This window comes from Amblyraja radiata, chromosome 18, assembly GCF_010909765.2.
Source record: "Amblyraja radiata isolate CabotCenter1 chromosome 18, sAmbRad1.1.pri, whole genome shotgun sequence".
Taxonomy (NCBI): domain Eukaryota; kingdom Metazoa; phylum Chordata; class Chondrichthyes; order Rajiformes; family Rajidae; genus Amblyraja; species Amblyraja radiata.
The window spans coordinates 33,941,063-33,957,152 of NC_045973.1; the positions used below are offsets into that span (position 1 = coordinate 33,941,063).

The following is a 16,090-nucleotide window of genomic DNA, read 5'->3' on the forward strand; positions in this document are numbered from 1 at the left end:
GAAGGAACTTGACTCATTTTTAATTGGATTAAAATAGCAGGTCTTTAAAAAAAAAATCTAACTAGACATACTATGTATGGTTTCTATACACTGTCATTGAGGATGATCACTGATACAAATGGAAAAGAATTGAAATACATTTCTGTGGCAAACAGCATGCACCATTTGATGTTTCGATCTTCAACCTGACCAAATTTAACACACGGCGACATGGAAAGATCTTTGTGATACAAAACAGAATTTCATCCTTTAGAAGTTATTTAATCCATTAACCTACATCGTTATTTGACAAGCCATATATAAAGCCATATATATACAACATGTGATTGTAATCATGTACTGTATAGTCTTTCTGCAACAAAAGCTTTTTACTGCACCTCAGTACAAATGACAATAAACTAATCTAAACTAAACTAATCTAATGTGAAACTAAATTTATTTGAAACTAAATTATCAGAATTATTTGAAATTTATTCTGCATTATCTATAAAAAAAACAGGGTTGTTATTCCATAGTGAAAAACTTAGTGAAAAGGTTAAATCATAAACATTTCAAATAAAATATTAAACATTTTAGAACATTAATTTGAGGGAATTAAAAAGCATTTTTTAAATAGGGTCTGAGAGCTTGCTAAACATTAATAAACGACCGGAGGGATGACCGAAAATCGGAACGTGCCCCAGTAGGCGCACTCGCCCCACAGGCCTCCCAGGGGACTGCGGAGAAGCCGGGCAGTGAGGCCTGCTTGGGTTGAAGGAGCCTCCGCGGCAGTGGCGATGGGAGCCTTGCCACGGCAGCAGGAGACTCGGTGGCAGCTTGAGCCTCGACGGGCAACGGGAACCTCGGAGGTGATGGGGCCTCAGCGACAACGGGAGCCTCGGCGGCGGCGGGAACCTCGGTGGCGGTGGAACGTGAGGGGGTGGCGGGGAAGACAATGGGGACCCGGCGTTCATTCTAGTTTTAGAATCCTCTGCCCAGGGGATAAGCCTGTGTTAGTTTGTTTGTTGTTCGTTCCGGTTTCAGTGCTGTGCACACGGCAGCCAGCCAACAGTCGCTTGTCCTTTTCTTTTTTCTAATTTCATGTTTTTGTCTACCTTGTGTGTTGTGACTGTTGGCAGGCGAATTTCCCTCCGGGGATGAATAAAGTTTTATCGTATCGTACAAAGGCTTAGAACACTATTAAAAACTCACTTAAATCTCATGCTGTAAAACAGGATAAGTTACAGAAAGAATAGCTTGTAAATAGATGAAGCCTTTGACAATTTACTGATTTCTTAAAATTGCGAACAGTGAACACCACAGAGATGCAGGAAATTACTGCGAGGAACTTCTGAATGTTAACAATTAACAGCCAATTTGTATGCTTCAATGGTGCTACCAATTTCATTCAAGTACGATGATAGATACATAATATCTTCATGACAACTGCATGAACTAGGCCTTGATCCATTAAACCGCATCTTAACATTTAAACCCACTTACCTTAGATTAAAAATGCCAGGATTAAAATAAAGCAGGTCATAGAATTCCTTTTGTAATTTCTTCACCCTCATCCACAGCGTGGCCCTGTAGCTCGGACTTAATTGAGGAAAACAACCCAATGGATGAAACCGCCCAGATAGCTCAGTGCTAAAGGCGCTCTAAATTTTTTTTTCTCTCTGTGGCAAATGCCCAGCTGTCAGGACCCAGACATTCACTAAATGAATTCTTTTCTAAAATAGGAGGGATCCAAAGATAAACACTAGTTAAAAATAGCCCTTAGTTCTATGTTCAAGGCACAAGTTAACAGTACAGCTGTGGGTAGAGCAGGATAGGGAGACAAGGGGAACAGCTGTCACTGTTCTGCCAAGCAGCCCATGTTCACTGAGCAGTTCAACAGTGAATACTTAGTGGATGAGTCAGGACTTAGAGTTATTGGTGCAGTAAAGACTCGTGTCTATAATTATTGTTAAATCTGCAACATGGAAAGTGTGCAGGAAAAGCAAGGTAGTTGGAGCGATTGTTCTTTTCAAAATGATGGCACAATTATAAAAAATGCCAAATGTTCACGATGTCTATGGGATGTGCCGTGAATTTAACCAACAATTATATAATGAGTCAAGGAGGAATTTCTTTAGTCAGAGGTTGAGGAACCTGTGGAATTCATTACCACAGATGGCAGTGCAGGGCAAGTCATTGCGTATTTTTAAAGCGGGGCTTGATAGGTTCTTGATTAGTGAGGGTGTCAGGGGTTATTGGGAGAAGGCAGGAGAATGGGGTTGAGAGTGAAAAATAGATCAGCCATGATCAAATATTGGAGCAGACTCGGGGCCAAATGGCCCAATTCTATTCCTATGAATATGATCTATGGACCACCTCCTACACTACCATGGACTTGTTTTCTAATTGTTTTGGCATTCATGTCTTTAATTAATTGATTGAAAGATCCACCGTGGAAACGGGCCCTTTAGAACAACGATCCCACGCTCACCATAGATCACCCATTCATACAAGTTCTATGTTATCCCACCTTCACATCTACTTCCTATATTCTAGGAGCAATTTTCTGAGTGATTAACCTGAAATGTCGACAACTCCCTTCCTCCATAGATGCTGATCGATTTGCTGAGTCTAGCGACATGTTTGTAGCTTCAGATTCCAGCACCTGAAGTCTTGGGTCTCCTTATGTGCTGCAGAATTCCACAATTCTTTTACTATATTTTTTGCTAACTGCATTTTGATGGCACTTTGCAGTTCCGATTTAGTTTTTCTTACTGACTTTTGCTGGCTACTTCCTGGATTCTGGAATTATTTGTAAACTTTTTTTTTCGGTTGTCACCTATTAATGAGTCAAAGAGATATCCTCTGGGAAAATAGGATCATAGCATGATGTAACTTTGATATGGGAATGGGGATATGAATATTTGATAAGGGATATGGGGAGAAGGCGGGCACAGGTTATTGATTGGGGACGATCAGCCATGATCACAATGAATGGCGGTGCTGGCTCGGGGCCGAATGGCCTCCTCTTGCACCTATTTTCTATGTTAAACTTAAGTATAAAGCTGGGACATCAAATAAGATGATGACAGATACAAAGGGAAGCTTGCACAAAACAGGTTGCAAAACAAGACATAGTGGACTAAATAACATGATCTTGTGCTATACTATAATTAAAATAATAATGATGGATAAAAAAAAGTGCCAGCTATTTAAAGTTTTATTATTCTCAAGAGCATACAATTGTGGGAAATAGAAATTCAACAGGAAAAGAAATCCACACTCAGCTAAATAGTAATCAGATTGAAACACTGCAGTAGTAGCGGGAAAGAATAGTTAAAACTGATGGAGGGAGAAATAGAATGAAACTGACAAATAAATAATTATTAGGCCTTTGGAGGCCAAAGTAGGGAATTATTAACTGGGAATAAGGAAATGGATGAAATTATTTTGCTTCCATCTTTAAAGTAGAAACAATAAAAGACATTAACAAAAAAAAAGAAGGATACAATCAGGCAAAACTGTGAAGATCTTAAAATAATTAACATCACAGGAGAAACGTGACTAGGTCATAGTCAGAATGTGGAAACAACCCCTTCAGTCCAACACACCCAAGCTGACCAAGGAATCTACCCGAGCTAATCTCATCTGTCTGTTTGACATATATCCCTCTCAACCTATCCAAATGTCTTATACATTGTAATTGTGCCCACTTCCTCGGTTTTCTCTAGTTGTTCATTCCATATATACACCAAAAAGCTGCCCCAAAAGTCACTTAAATCTATCACCTCTCACATTAAATCTATGCCCTTTAGACTGCTTTACCCTGGGGAAAAAGACTGTGACCAACCACTTTATTTATGCCCCTTGTGATTTTATATGCTGTTTATAAGGTTAGTCCGCAACCCCCTGCGGTCCAGGAAAGATTGTCCCAGATTATCCAACTTCCCCTTATAACTTAAGCCCTCCAGTTTAGTGACATCCTTCCAATAGTTTCTTCTCAGCTTTTATCAGGCAACTGAAACATCCTATCACCAACTAGAGATGCGGTCCTGACCTCATTGGAGACCCTTGGACTACCTTTAATCGGTTTTTACTAGACTTTACCGTGCTTTAAACGTAATTCTCTTTATCCTGTACCTGCACACTGTGGACAACTAGATTGTAATCATGATTAAGAAGGAACTACAGATGCTGGAAAATCGAAGGTAGACAAAAATGCTGGAGAAACTCAGCGGGTGAGACAGCATCTATGGAGCGAAGGAAATAGGCAACGTTTCGGGTCGAAATCCTTCTTCAGACTCATTGTAATCATGTAGTCTTATGGCCCTGTCCCACTGTACGAGTTCATTCATGTGCTCTCCCGAGTTTAAAAAAAAAAATCACATTTGTGGTAAGCACGTAGAATGAACGTAGCGGGGAGGTCGGAGCTCGGGGACGTCTCTTAGCTGCTCGTAATGCTAACGGCAGGTACTCGGGAAGACTCGTGAAGATTTTTCAACATGTTGAAAAATGTCCACGAGAGCCCCGAGTACTTACGAGCGGCCATTACCGTAAATCTCCGAGTTCGAATCAGGGCAAACTCGGGGAGAACTCTTGAATGAACTCGTACAGTGGAACAGGGCTTATATCACTGACTGGATAGCTCACAACAAAGATTTTCACTGTACCTCAGTACACATGACAATAATAAACTATACATTAATAATAGTTGGGGCACCAGGACTATGCACAATAGTCCCAAGTGCAGCCTCATGAACAACTTGTACATTAGTGGGCATGACATACTAATTCCTGGACTCAATGCCATGACTAATAAAGGTAAGCATACCAAACGTCTTCTTCACTACCCTAGTCACCTTTTTCAGGGAACTATGTACCTATACCCCTAGGTCTCTCTTGTTCCATAAGACTCTCTAGGTCCCTGCCATTTATTATCCAAGTTCTACCCTGGTTTAACTTACCAATATGTAACACCTTCCACTTGTCCAAGTTAAATTCCATCTGCCATTGCTTGACCCACTTCCTGTTCATATAGATTCTGTTGTAGCCTTACTTGACCTTCTTCCGTTTATCATACCACCAATTTTAATGTAATCGACAAACTCACGAACTATTCTATCTACATTTGCATCAGATTCATTAATATAGATGACAGTGGACTCAGCACCAATTCGTGTTGGTCACAGGTATCCAATCTGAATAACAACCTTCCACCACCATCCTTGGATTCCTTCACCTACAGCAATTTTGTCTCCAATTGGGTTGCTAACCCGAAGACCCATGTGTCTACTCTGCCAGACTAGCTTACTATGCAGCACACAAATGGGACAAAGGGGTGACAAATCCTTGGAATGCTGATCTGCAGCAAATGGAACTGAACATTGATGATTCTTCTAATCTTATGACGGAAGGAGCATCATGAAGCAGCAACTGAAGATGGGAGCTTCAGCATCATATATTGCTGATTAATGTACACAGCCAAAAAATCATGGAATTGTTACAGCACATTTGGCCTGTTGACTACGCCGGAGAAATCAAAATTGGAAAGGCCGAAATTGGGAAATCAAAAACAAGGTTAGTGGATTGTGAACAACGAATAAGCTAATATTGTTAAGTTTTTAAAAAACTGGAAGAAAAGCATTGACGTGGAAGGTTGAAATGTATTAATTTTACCCATTGAATAAATCATTAGTAAATGGATCGGGGATATGTATGAAATGGGAAACTTACTATCATTCCAACAATTACAATTAAAATTTAAATTGAAAAACAACCAATATTTTAAATATCTTCAGATTTGCGATTTTGTGAAAAAATATATACAAGGATATCAAAAAGTAACTCCTGACTTATTGGAAGAGGCAATGAATATTGAAGCTGACTCACAAAAATTAATATCATATTTATATAATAGTATTCTAAATATAGACCTACCATCGACAGAGGTACTTAGAGAAGAGTGGGAACGGGAACTAATGATAAAAATTACGAAGGTTAAATGGGAAAAATACCTGATATATATTCACAAATGTTCAATTAATGTAAGACATAATTTAATTCAATTTAAAATTGTACATAGATTATATTACTCAAAAACAAGATTGAACAAATTTTATCCAAATATATCCGCCACTTGTGATAAATGTCTAGCCCAAAAGGCAACTATAACACACTCCTTAGTCTCCTGCATAAAACTTTATAGATTTTGGAATGATATTTTTGAAATATTTACAAAGTTATTCAAGACAAGAATGGAACCTAATACTGAAATGATTATATTTGGCGTAATGGAAGATGGGAATAAATTGAACACATCTCAAAATCTATTCCTTAACTATGGTTTAATAATAGCAAAAAAATTAATTCTTAAATTTTGGAAGGGTACATCAATACCAACGCTTAAAATGTGGATTGCAAGTATGTTGGACACCGCTCATCTTGAGGAAATGCGATTCCTCCTAATGGATAAATCAGACCAATTCATAACGAGTTGGTCTCCATTCGTCGTTTTTTTGGAATCATATGGTGCAACACAATTGTAAAAAATAACTGTTTCAGGACTGGACGAGGGTTGGTCAAGACTATAAATAATGATCTCTTTTTTTTTTTTTTTTTTTTTTCTTTTCTTCTCTCTATTCTCTCTCTCAACTTTTTTCATTTACTCGTTTTCTTTTTTCACACACTATATATTTCACATCTTTCTATCCTTTACTATCTAACTTCTTTTTCTTATTCTAATCTTTTTTCAGTGTAACAAAAAAAAAAAAGAAGTTGTACATAAAATGTATTATGAAAATATATATTAGGCACTTTGGTGCCATATGACTGTACTTACTTCTAATAAAATAAAATATTTAAAAAAAAAAAAAAAAAAAAAAAAAGAAAAACTGGAAGAAAAGCATTGACGTGGAAGGTTGAAATGTATTAATTTTACCCATTGAATAAATCATTAGTAAAATCTTCAATAAGCTTCAGGGAATAGTTGTTACTCCGAAACCTGTTAATGTAGGCTTTTCCTGCTTGTGGTGGCTGGTTTCTGAGTTGCAGGGAAAGGTGTTTTCCCTCATTCTGAGAATTTTAAGTTTGGCTTTATAAAAATATTTTGATACACAAAGTGCCACATTTATAACTATATTTTCTACAATAAAATGGCTTGCTTCATCAACATGTCATTCATGGAAGTTGCAATTAATTTTTAGATGGGAAATATTATATACATTTTGCCCAATTGTTGATAATCTCTTCTATGTAATTTGGTTCCATGCAAATACACTTTTAAGAGGTTTTGAGTTATATATTAATCAGAACTATATTTTGGTTTAAAAGGCAATTAAAACATATTTTTAATGGACCATATTTGGTCCTCATGTTTTCTTTAAAACAAAAAAGGAACTACATGTGTGTTTTAAGATATTTTCTTTTTTTGGTATACAGTTCACTATTTACAGGCAGTAAAATGAAGGGACAAATGAATGATCTACAGACCAGATGTAAAAAGATTATAGGCTGCTGCTCCCAAGGGCAGCAGAGTAGCACAGCGGTAGAGTTGCTGACTCTTAGTGCCAGTGACCCGGTTTCGATCCTGACTACTGGTGCTGTCTGTACGGAGTTTGTACGTTCTCCCTGTGACCGTGTGGGTTTTCGCTGGGTGCTCGTTTCCTCCCACATTCCAAGGACGTGCAGGTTTTGTAGGTTAATTGGTTTCTGTAAATTGTCCCTAGTGTGTAGAACAGTGTTCGGGTGATAATTGGTCGGTGCGATCCCGGTAGGCCGAAGGGCCTGTTTCTACGCTGTATCTCTAAACCAAAAAGCATCCGTCCCCTCAAATATTCCTGCTTCGCACTTTAAAATCCTCTCAGTTTTAACATCAACATTAACAAAACAAATTATTTTCACAATATTTAATAAGCTCTTTCAGATACAGCGTACATAATGCAAAGGCACATATACAGAATTATTTCCTCATTTTTTAAAGCTTGAAAGAATTTGGTTGTCACAAATATCCGTGCATCATCGAAGAAGCAAAAACCATCAAATTGGTGTACAGATCCCTAGGAATTCCAAATGCACTCTATCCCACACCAATCTACTGGGGAAGGAAGGGGAGGGGGGTGGAGGGGGAGGAGAGTGGGGTGAAGTCAGATGTATTTGTAAGATTTTTTTTCACCTGACATTTGGCTGTTGGCAACTCAGATCTGAGGTGCACGTGCACTGCAGACAAGCCAAATCACCTAGATATAGATGAAACTATAACAAGGCTCAAAACAGCCAACTGCAGGTGACACATCAATATGCTTGGACCAATGCTGTTTTATTCTTCTCTCCAATTGGACTTTGATGAAAATTGATCAGCAAATGTTATGAACACTGGTTAAGAATACCAAAAAACATTAATTATTTTAGGTCCACGAGGTACAGAAGATTTAAAAAAAAGAGACACTTTCAAACTGGCAGTGGGAGAAATGAAGATGACAGTTGCAGAACTGGTAGCACCAATAACATAATATAAAACCTGGTATGATAACGTAAACAAGTCAGTATCTTTGGCCAAGATAACCAAATATGAAAATTCTGACAACTCTACAGAAATTTGCAACTAGCTCCTGGGCCACTACATTGTGATACGGACAAGAGCAAAATCTTTGTAGAAAGGGGCACTAAGACAAAAAAAAAAAACTTTTTAGGGGAGCACACAAATGTCGAGAGCCGTATACCTTGTTTAAATATGTGTTGATGGATCAAAGCATCACTAAGCAGATGGACTGGTCAAATGGTAGTTTGAATATAATTATTCAAGAGAAGTCACACTACAAAATGGTAGGCACGTGGTTAAATTCAATACTGTTACCTGGTGAATATCTACTTTCCCTTATGCACACTGCCCGAAGGAAGAATCGTCACTGCACAGATAACAGATAAAGCATCTGACTGTCAAGAAAAGGAGAATCACTCTCAGTCAGCACTCAGATCATCGAGCCATACTGGTAAAACCTGCAAAATCTACCCATCCTGAGGTTACAAAAGGTGTAAGATTTATAAACAAAATTAAAGATAGATATCATTATGAAGCACCTATTGTTTTATAACAACTGGAATTAATGAAAAGCTAGTTTCCCTCCACTAAACCTTTGACATATATTGAATGTACAATATTTCAGATACAAGTCTGTTGTAAATCTATTTGGCCTAAATAAATACCTTTCAGATTAAAGTACAACAAATACAGAAATGAATTACAAAATTGCTTATGTACAAAACAAGCTGACGTCTGAAATTTATGCAAGGAGACATCAGCAGTTCCTGGCAAGGCAAAAGCGTGCATTTTCAAGTAACCCATACGAAATGTAAACAGTTCCTTTTGGTACACAATTTCAATTAAGAACAAAGGTTTTGGAAACCACAAGGCCAAAAATAGTTGACAAAGTCCATGAGAACTTGAAAGTTTGGAGTTTAAACTTACAGAAGCAATTAGCAACAATTATCATTCCATAATCAAAATCATACATATCTTATGTTTCGTTACCAAATCTACTGTACACATCTTCTTTAAACCCAACCCCTGTACCAGCTGATCTCACTATTCTGTATCATATTTAAAAAGCAGATACCTGCTGGTACAAAATGTAGGTAGAAAAATAGAAGACAACCCACTTTTATTTTTATGATTTTCTTTTTTTTTTTGTAAAATTAAATACTTTGAAATATTTAATCAATTTCTCCATTAATATACTTTGAATGAAATGATTAAATTTGCAAGTTCAGTTTGCAAGGCAAAAGATCGAATGGAGAAAAAGTAATTTTACTTTTACCGATGGCTGTATTGGTCTGCAGTAACATAATTTTTGCGAATCAATCCTACAGATATGTTTATTTTTAAACATAATTTTAAAATGCAGATTCAGTGAAATGACAGTTAAAGCAAACACAGCAACAAGAGTGATGCGTGCATGCAGCATTAAAAGGCCCCATGATTGCTTGTACAGTTCATAAAACCTGGTTGAATGTATTTTATAATCACAGTGACCAGGAACAATAAAATTTACAGAGAGGTCTGACACGATGGCAGCTTTGGTTTCTCAAAGTACATCAGCTCTTTTATCCCGGACTTTGTTTCTTGCCTTTGTCCTTGCTTTGAATACAGCAGAGTTGTAGTGATGCTGTTTCAGGGAAGAGATAAACCAAGAGTTATTTTTTATTTCTAACAAAAAAATTATAAAATATCCAATAGCCATGACCATGAAAGGCCATGCTAGCCTTTAGAATTTTCCTCAGTACAGCAGAAGAACAGGCTGTGGGGCCCAAGATAATTGGCACTGACCATGATACTAATTTAAACCGCACAGGGAGGCACAATAGACAATAGGTGCAGGGGTAGGCCATTCAGCCCATCATGCCATTCAATGTGATCATGGCTGATCATCCACAATCAGTACCCCGTTCCTGCCTTCTCCCCATATCCCCCGACTCCGCTATCTTTAAGAGCACTATCTAGCTCTCTCTTGAAAGTGTCCAGAGAACCGGCCTCCACCGCCCTCTGAGGCAGAGAATTCCACGGATTCACAACTCTCTGTGTGAAAGAGTGTTTCCTCGCCTCCGTTCTAAATGGCCTACCCCTTATACTTAAACTGTGGCCCCTGGTTCTGGACTCCCCCAACATCGGGAACATGTTTCCTGCCTCTAGCGTGTCGAAACCCTTAATAATCTTATGTTTCAATAACATCCCCTCCCATCCTTCTAAATTCCAGAGTGTACAAGCCCAGCCGCTCCATTCTCTCAGCATATGACTGTCCCACCATCACGGGAATTAACCTTGTAAACCTACGCTGCATTCCTTCAATAGCAAGAATGTCCTTCCTCAATTTAGGGGACCAAAACTGCACACAATACTCCAGGTGTTGTCTCACTAGCCCAGTGTACAACTGCTGAAGGACCTCTTTGCTCCTATACTCAACTCCTCCTGTTATGAAGGCCAACATGCCATTCGCTTTCTTCACTGCCTGATGTACCTTCATGCCTTAATTAACATGAACAAGGACCCCCAGAACCCGTTGTACTTCCCCTTTTTCCAACTTAACACCATTTGATAATAATAATAATAATAATAATAAACTTTATTACGGACTCAAGGTCCAGACAAGGGGCAACATTACATTAAAAATGCATTGCATATCAAATATCATAAATATATATAAAATCTTGGTATATCACATAAAAACATAATAATTTATATATTTTTTAAACCCACAATACTTAAGTTAAAAATCTAGATTAAAAGATGATCAATGTCCTACAACGAGACAACGATACCAGTGTCTCCACAGCTGGGATTCGTAGCGTGTAGTGCTAACCCTTATGTTTGTCAAGGCCACAATAAGCACATTTTTAGAGTCATTTTTCCTGCAAATGAATTTACACATGTGGTGTCTTAGGATAGCTTCTAAAGTACTGACTCCTGCAGCCACAAACATATTACTGGCACTACACCATCTAGGTTGCCTTAGCAGTGTTCTCATTTAGTCTCTGCATACTTGTCTTTAAATAGTTCGACCACAGGTGCGCAGTGTAGAGGGGTGTGCAGTATGCTCTAAATAGCGACATCTTCACCACATTTGCACACGCACCTTATCATTTAGATTATCTGCCTTCCTTTTTTTTGCTACCAAGGTGGATAACCTCACATTTATCCACATTAAACTGCATCTGCCCACTCACCCAACCTGTCCAAGTCACCCTGCATTCTCATAGCATTCTCCTCACAGTTCACACTGGCACCAAGCTTTGTGTAATCTGTAAATTTGCTAATGTTACTTTGAATCCCTTCATCTAAATCATTGATGTATATTGTAAATAGCTGCGGCACATCAGTAGTTGCTGCCTTACAGCACCAGAGACCCGGATTCAATCCCGACTACGGGTGCTGTCTGTACAGTTTGTACGTTCTCCCTGTGATTGCGTGGGGTTTCCGTGGGTGCTCCGGTTTCCTCCCACACTCCATAGACGTACAGGTTTGTAGGTTAATTGGCTTTGGTAAAAATGGTAAATTGTCTCTAGCGTGTAGTATAGTACCAGTGTATGAGGATCGCTGGTCGGCGCGGATCCGTTAGGCTGGAGGGCCTGTTTCCACGTTGTATCGCTGAATTAAAATTTGCCTACACGTGATCTACGTTCCACAATTCATGCGTCAGTCTAAATGTCTCTCCAAAACTTCCATCACTTCCCATTGGATTCTGAGAATTTCAGGGAGCTATGGACTTGCAGCCCAAGATCCCTCTGTACACAGGTCCTCCTTAGGGTCCAGCAACTTATTGTATAATTTCCCCCTACTTGTGACCTCCAAAGTGCAGCACCGTACACTTGTCCAGATTAAACTCTACCTGCCATTTCTCTTACTACCTTTCCAAATGATCTATACATCCTGTTAACACTTTCCTCACTATCCACAATGCCAATAAAGTAAGAGGTGGAGGTAAATAATTCAATAGCAAATGCCCATCTAAACCAGTGCACTTTGCAGGATAGGATCAGTTTCACGCAAGAATTGCAAGTATTCCTCAGCTGGTCTGTATTCATCCTGCCAACACAATGTATTGGGTGACAGAAAATTAATATACTGCAGATCGTGAAATAAAAACAAAATTCTGGGCACACTTTGTTGACAAGACTTTCTCTGCAGAGAGAAACAATCTCTCTTTTGGCCTGCTTTTGCTGTTTCATTTCAATGTATAAAGACTCAACTGGACCAAAAGTGCTTTTCATTCCATGAATGATGTTTGCACAAATGTACACACACTATTTTGTTTGGGCTAATGGTAAGTATAGTTCCAGTAAAACAGTAACAGTCATCAAACGCAAAGGGAAAAGAACAAGAATTTACTGACAGGTTCACAAACAAGTGCTGAAGTGACCAATTTAATTATAAAAGGCTTCAGAATATGCAAGACAAAAAGTAAAACACGAGACGGCTATTCAGCAGTGGACCATATCCTCATTATAATTTGTTTACTGGAAGCAAATGGAACATGATTTAAGATAAGTTCTCACAAAAGTCCTGAACAATGATTTAATTTGAACAGCTTCATAAAGGTTTAGTTTAGAGATACAGAGTGGAAACATTGGCCCTCCAGGTCCGCAGCGAGCAGCGATTACCCGTACAGTTTATTCAACACATTAGGGGCAATTTACAGAAACCAATCAACCTACAATCTTGCACATCTTTGGGATATGGGAGGAAACTGGAGCATCCGGAGAAAATCTCCTCGGTTACAGGGGAACGTACAAACTCTGTATAGACTGCACCCGTAGTCAAGATCGAACCTAGGTCTCTGGCACCGTGAGGCAGCAACTCTTCCTCTGCATCACTGTGTTGCCCAAAAGGTGGAAGAGGAAAAAAAGTGAGAATTCCACCCTACAAGTAGCTGATGGGTACTCTAGTCAATTATACAGTGCCTTTAATGAGACAAAATGCAAGCCTTGCGTTAACCATTAACGGTTCAAAATTCCTACAATGGAGAGCTCTAAGGTAGTCACATCAATCCTCCACCATCTTAGTAGAGGAAGATGGGGAAAGAATGAGGAAAATCACAATACCATCACAAACATTTCAAGTAACATATTTAAATGTGTAGTGCATTTCAGATCAATATTCACTTTTTGAGTTCAGAAATACTTACTTTTTCAAATCTTGTCATTTTATTGGCCTTGATAGCAGCAGCATCCAGCACGAGAGGAGAACCCAGTTCAAAGATATCTCGCAGCAATTCATTGTGCTACAGAAACAGTACAAGTTGAAGAAAATGAATGCTGAGCCATTGCCAGCATAATGTTATCAAGTTCCAATTTAAAAATGCAATTTTATCTTGGCAAATGGTTGGTAGAAAAAAAACTTTGTCAAAAATCAGGTGGGGCATGGATAGGGTGAATACTTAATAGTACTTTTTCCAGGGTTGGGAATCAAGAAGTGGAGTCCTTGACTGATGTTGAGAGGAGAAAGACTTAATAGGAACCCGAGGGACAACGTTTTCACACTTTGATCAATTAAATGGTTGAAAATTGGAAAGCATAGTCTTCTTAGTAAAGATTTGACAATTGCACACCCTCCTGCAGACTGATAGAAAGGATGGCCCAACTGTTGCCGCTTTCTCTTTAACAGCAAAACCAAAACCAACAGAGAATTATCAACTCATAAATTGGTGGGATTGGGGATGTTGTCCCAAAAGACTATGAAAGCCATGGATTTAACCGGGTCTTTGGGAAGTCAGATGGACTTAGCCAGTGTGGGAGAGACCTACAGGGATGTTGACAGGAAAATAAAAAGAGAAAAATTAGAATGTTCCTCCTTGCAATCTGTTATGGGTAACTGCACCTGTTCCAACAGATGCAGACGAAGAGGAGTTTTTTTCAACCAACTTAGTTTTACTAAATTATTTGCATTGGTGGTTGTCGCTTTTACCTGCAGGTGGTGTCTGACACCAGATCCAAGAACGTCTTTGAAGACATCATAGGCTCTTCTTCTGACCCAGCTGTCTATGTAAAGACACTCAATCCCAAACTTAACCGTTTCCTCTGGACATTCTTCATCCTGCAGTCATAGAAACTGGATGTGAGCATTACTGGTAAGGTCAATAATTGTCCATCCTTAATAAAGCTGACACGGATCACTTAAGAGTCAACCAGAAAGATGGCGTCACACATTGGGCAGACTGGGTAAAGATGGCAAGTTTCTTATCATGAAGGATATCAAACAACTAGTTGGACAACTAGATGGGTAAAAATCTTGTAATTTTTACTGGTCAACATTACTATTGATATGTTTTTTTTTTTAAATTCCAGAATTCAAATTCCACATATTAGGATTTGAAGTTGGGTGTCTGCGTTGCTGTCCAGGCCTCTCAATTACTGGTCTGGTAACATAACTGCTGCAAAGCCACCAAGCCCAATAAATACCATGCATCAAGCAGGTAAATAGTGGGCCTAGCATGTTACTCACTCAATGGCACACCAAAACATTCCCACCATCTTGCCAGGACCATCACGGTTTTCAACCTGCTCACTTTTGAAGGGAACTACAGGAAGCGCTGCGTCAAGGAGGTAGGCATTAGCAAAGCCACTTGGCATCTTGCTGCTGCCTTCAAGAAGGTGGCAGAGGAGCCCGAAAACCGTGACCTCCAGCTTCTGTCCATCAATCACCAAGCTCTTGAATCACACTGTACAACCGTAAGCACAACCCTACCTCAGCAACGATCTACTACGGACGTTGTTTAGTTTGCAATACATACTTTTCAATATTATGTTCAAGTTGCCTAGCATTACGGATAATTTATTCTATTATTAATTTTGTATATTTATTTACTGCATTGTTGTGTTAACGTGCTTGTAAAGCTGCAGAAGGTAAGAATTCCATTGTTGCAATCCTGGTAATCCTGGTGCATATGACAATTAAACACACTTGATTACTTTAACTATTTGTCAGGATGAGTACAGCTCCAACAATCAAAATTATCAACATCAAAGACAAAGTAGCCTGTTGACGACATATCAGCCAACACCGTAAGTGTTCACTCCACCATCAGTAAACCGTGGTTGCAGTGTTTCATATCTACAGAATGAACTGCAATTGACTGTCTCAACTGCTCCTCCCAAACAGAGAGGCAGAGTGATGCAGCATTGGAAACAAGCCCTTCTGACCAACTTACCCACACCGTCCAACATGGCCCAGCTATACTAGTCGCACGTGCCTACATTTGGTCCATATCCCTTTAAACCTGTCCTATCCATGTTTCTTAAATGTTGGGATAGTCCCTGCCTCAACTACCTCCTCTTGCAGCTTGTTCCTCACACCAACCACCCTTTGTGTGCAAGGGTAATAAGCGCATCAGAAATTCAATACCTGCATATTCTTCTCCAATGTCCTGATTTGGAATTTACATTGCCACCCCTTCATTCTCAATGTGTTGCAATCCTGGAACTCCTAACCCCACGGCACTGTGAGAGAACCTTCACAAGATGGACTGTGACAGTTGTAGAATATGGCTAACCATCACTTTTTTAATGACAATTATTAACGGTTAATAAATGCTGCCTTTGCCAGTGATGTCCACAAATTCATCAC

General features: G+C 39.0%; 1 protein-coding gene across 4 annotated transcripts in view; it reads right to left on the reverse strand.

The window, feature by feature from the left end:
• Window positions 1-7,868: 7,868 nt before the first annotated feature.
• Window positions 7,869-16,090, reverse strand: part of LOC116983364 (interferon-related developmental regulator 1-like) — a 37,788-nt gene continuing 29,566 nt past the window's right edge. For all 4 annotated transcript variants that reach the window (XM_033037088.1, XM_033037090.1, XM_033037089.1 and 1 more), the window contains 3 exons: window positions 14,432-14,560; window positions 13,653-13,748; window positions 7,869-10,139 (listed from right to left, as the gene is read on the reverse strand). In XM_033037088.1, the coding sequence (XP_032892979.1) occupies window positions 10,059-10,139; window positions 13,653-13,748; window positions 14,432-14,560 (306 nt within the window). In that variant the 3' untranslated portion in view covers window positions 7,869-10,058. The remainder of the gene's footprint in view (window positions 10,140-13,652; window positions 13,749-14,431; window positions 14,561-16,090) is intronic.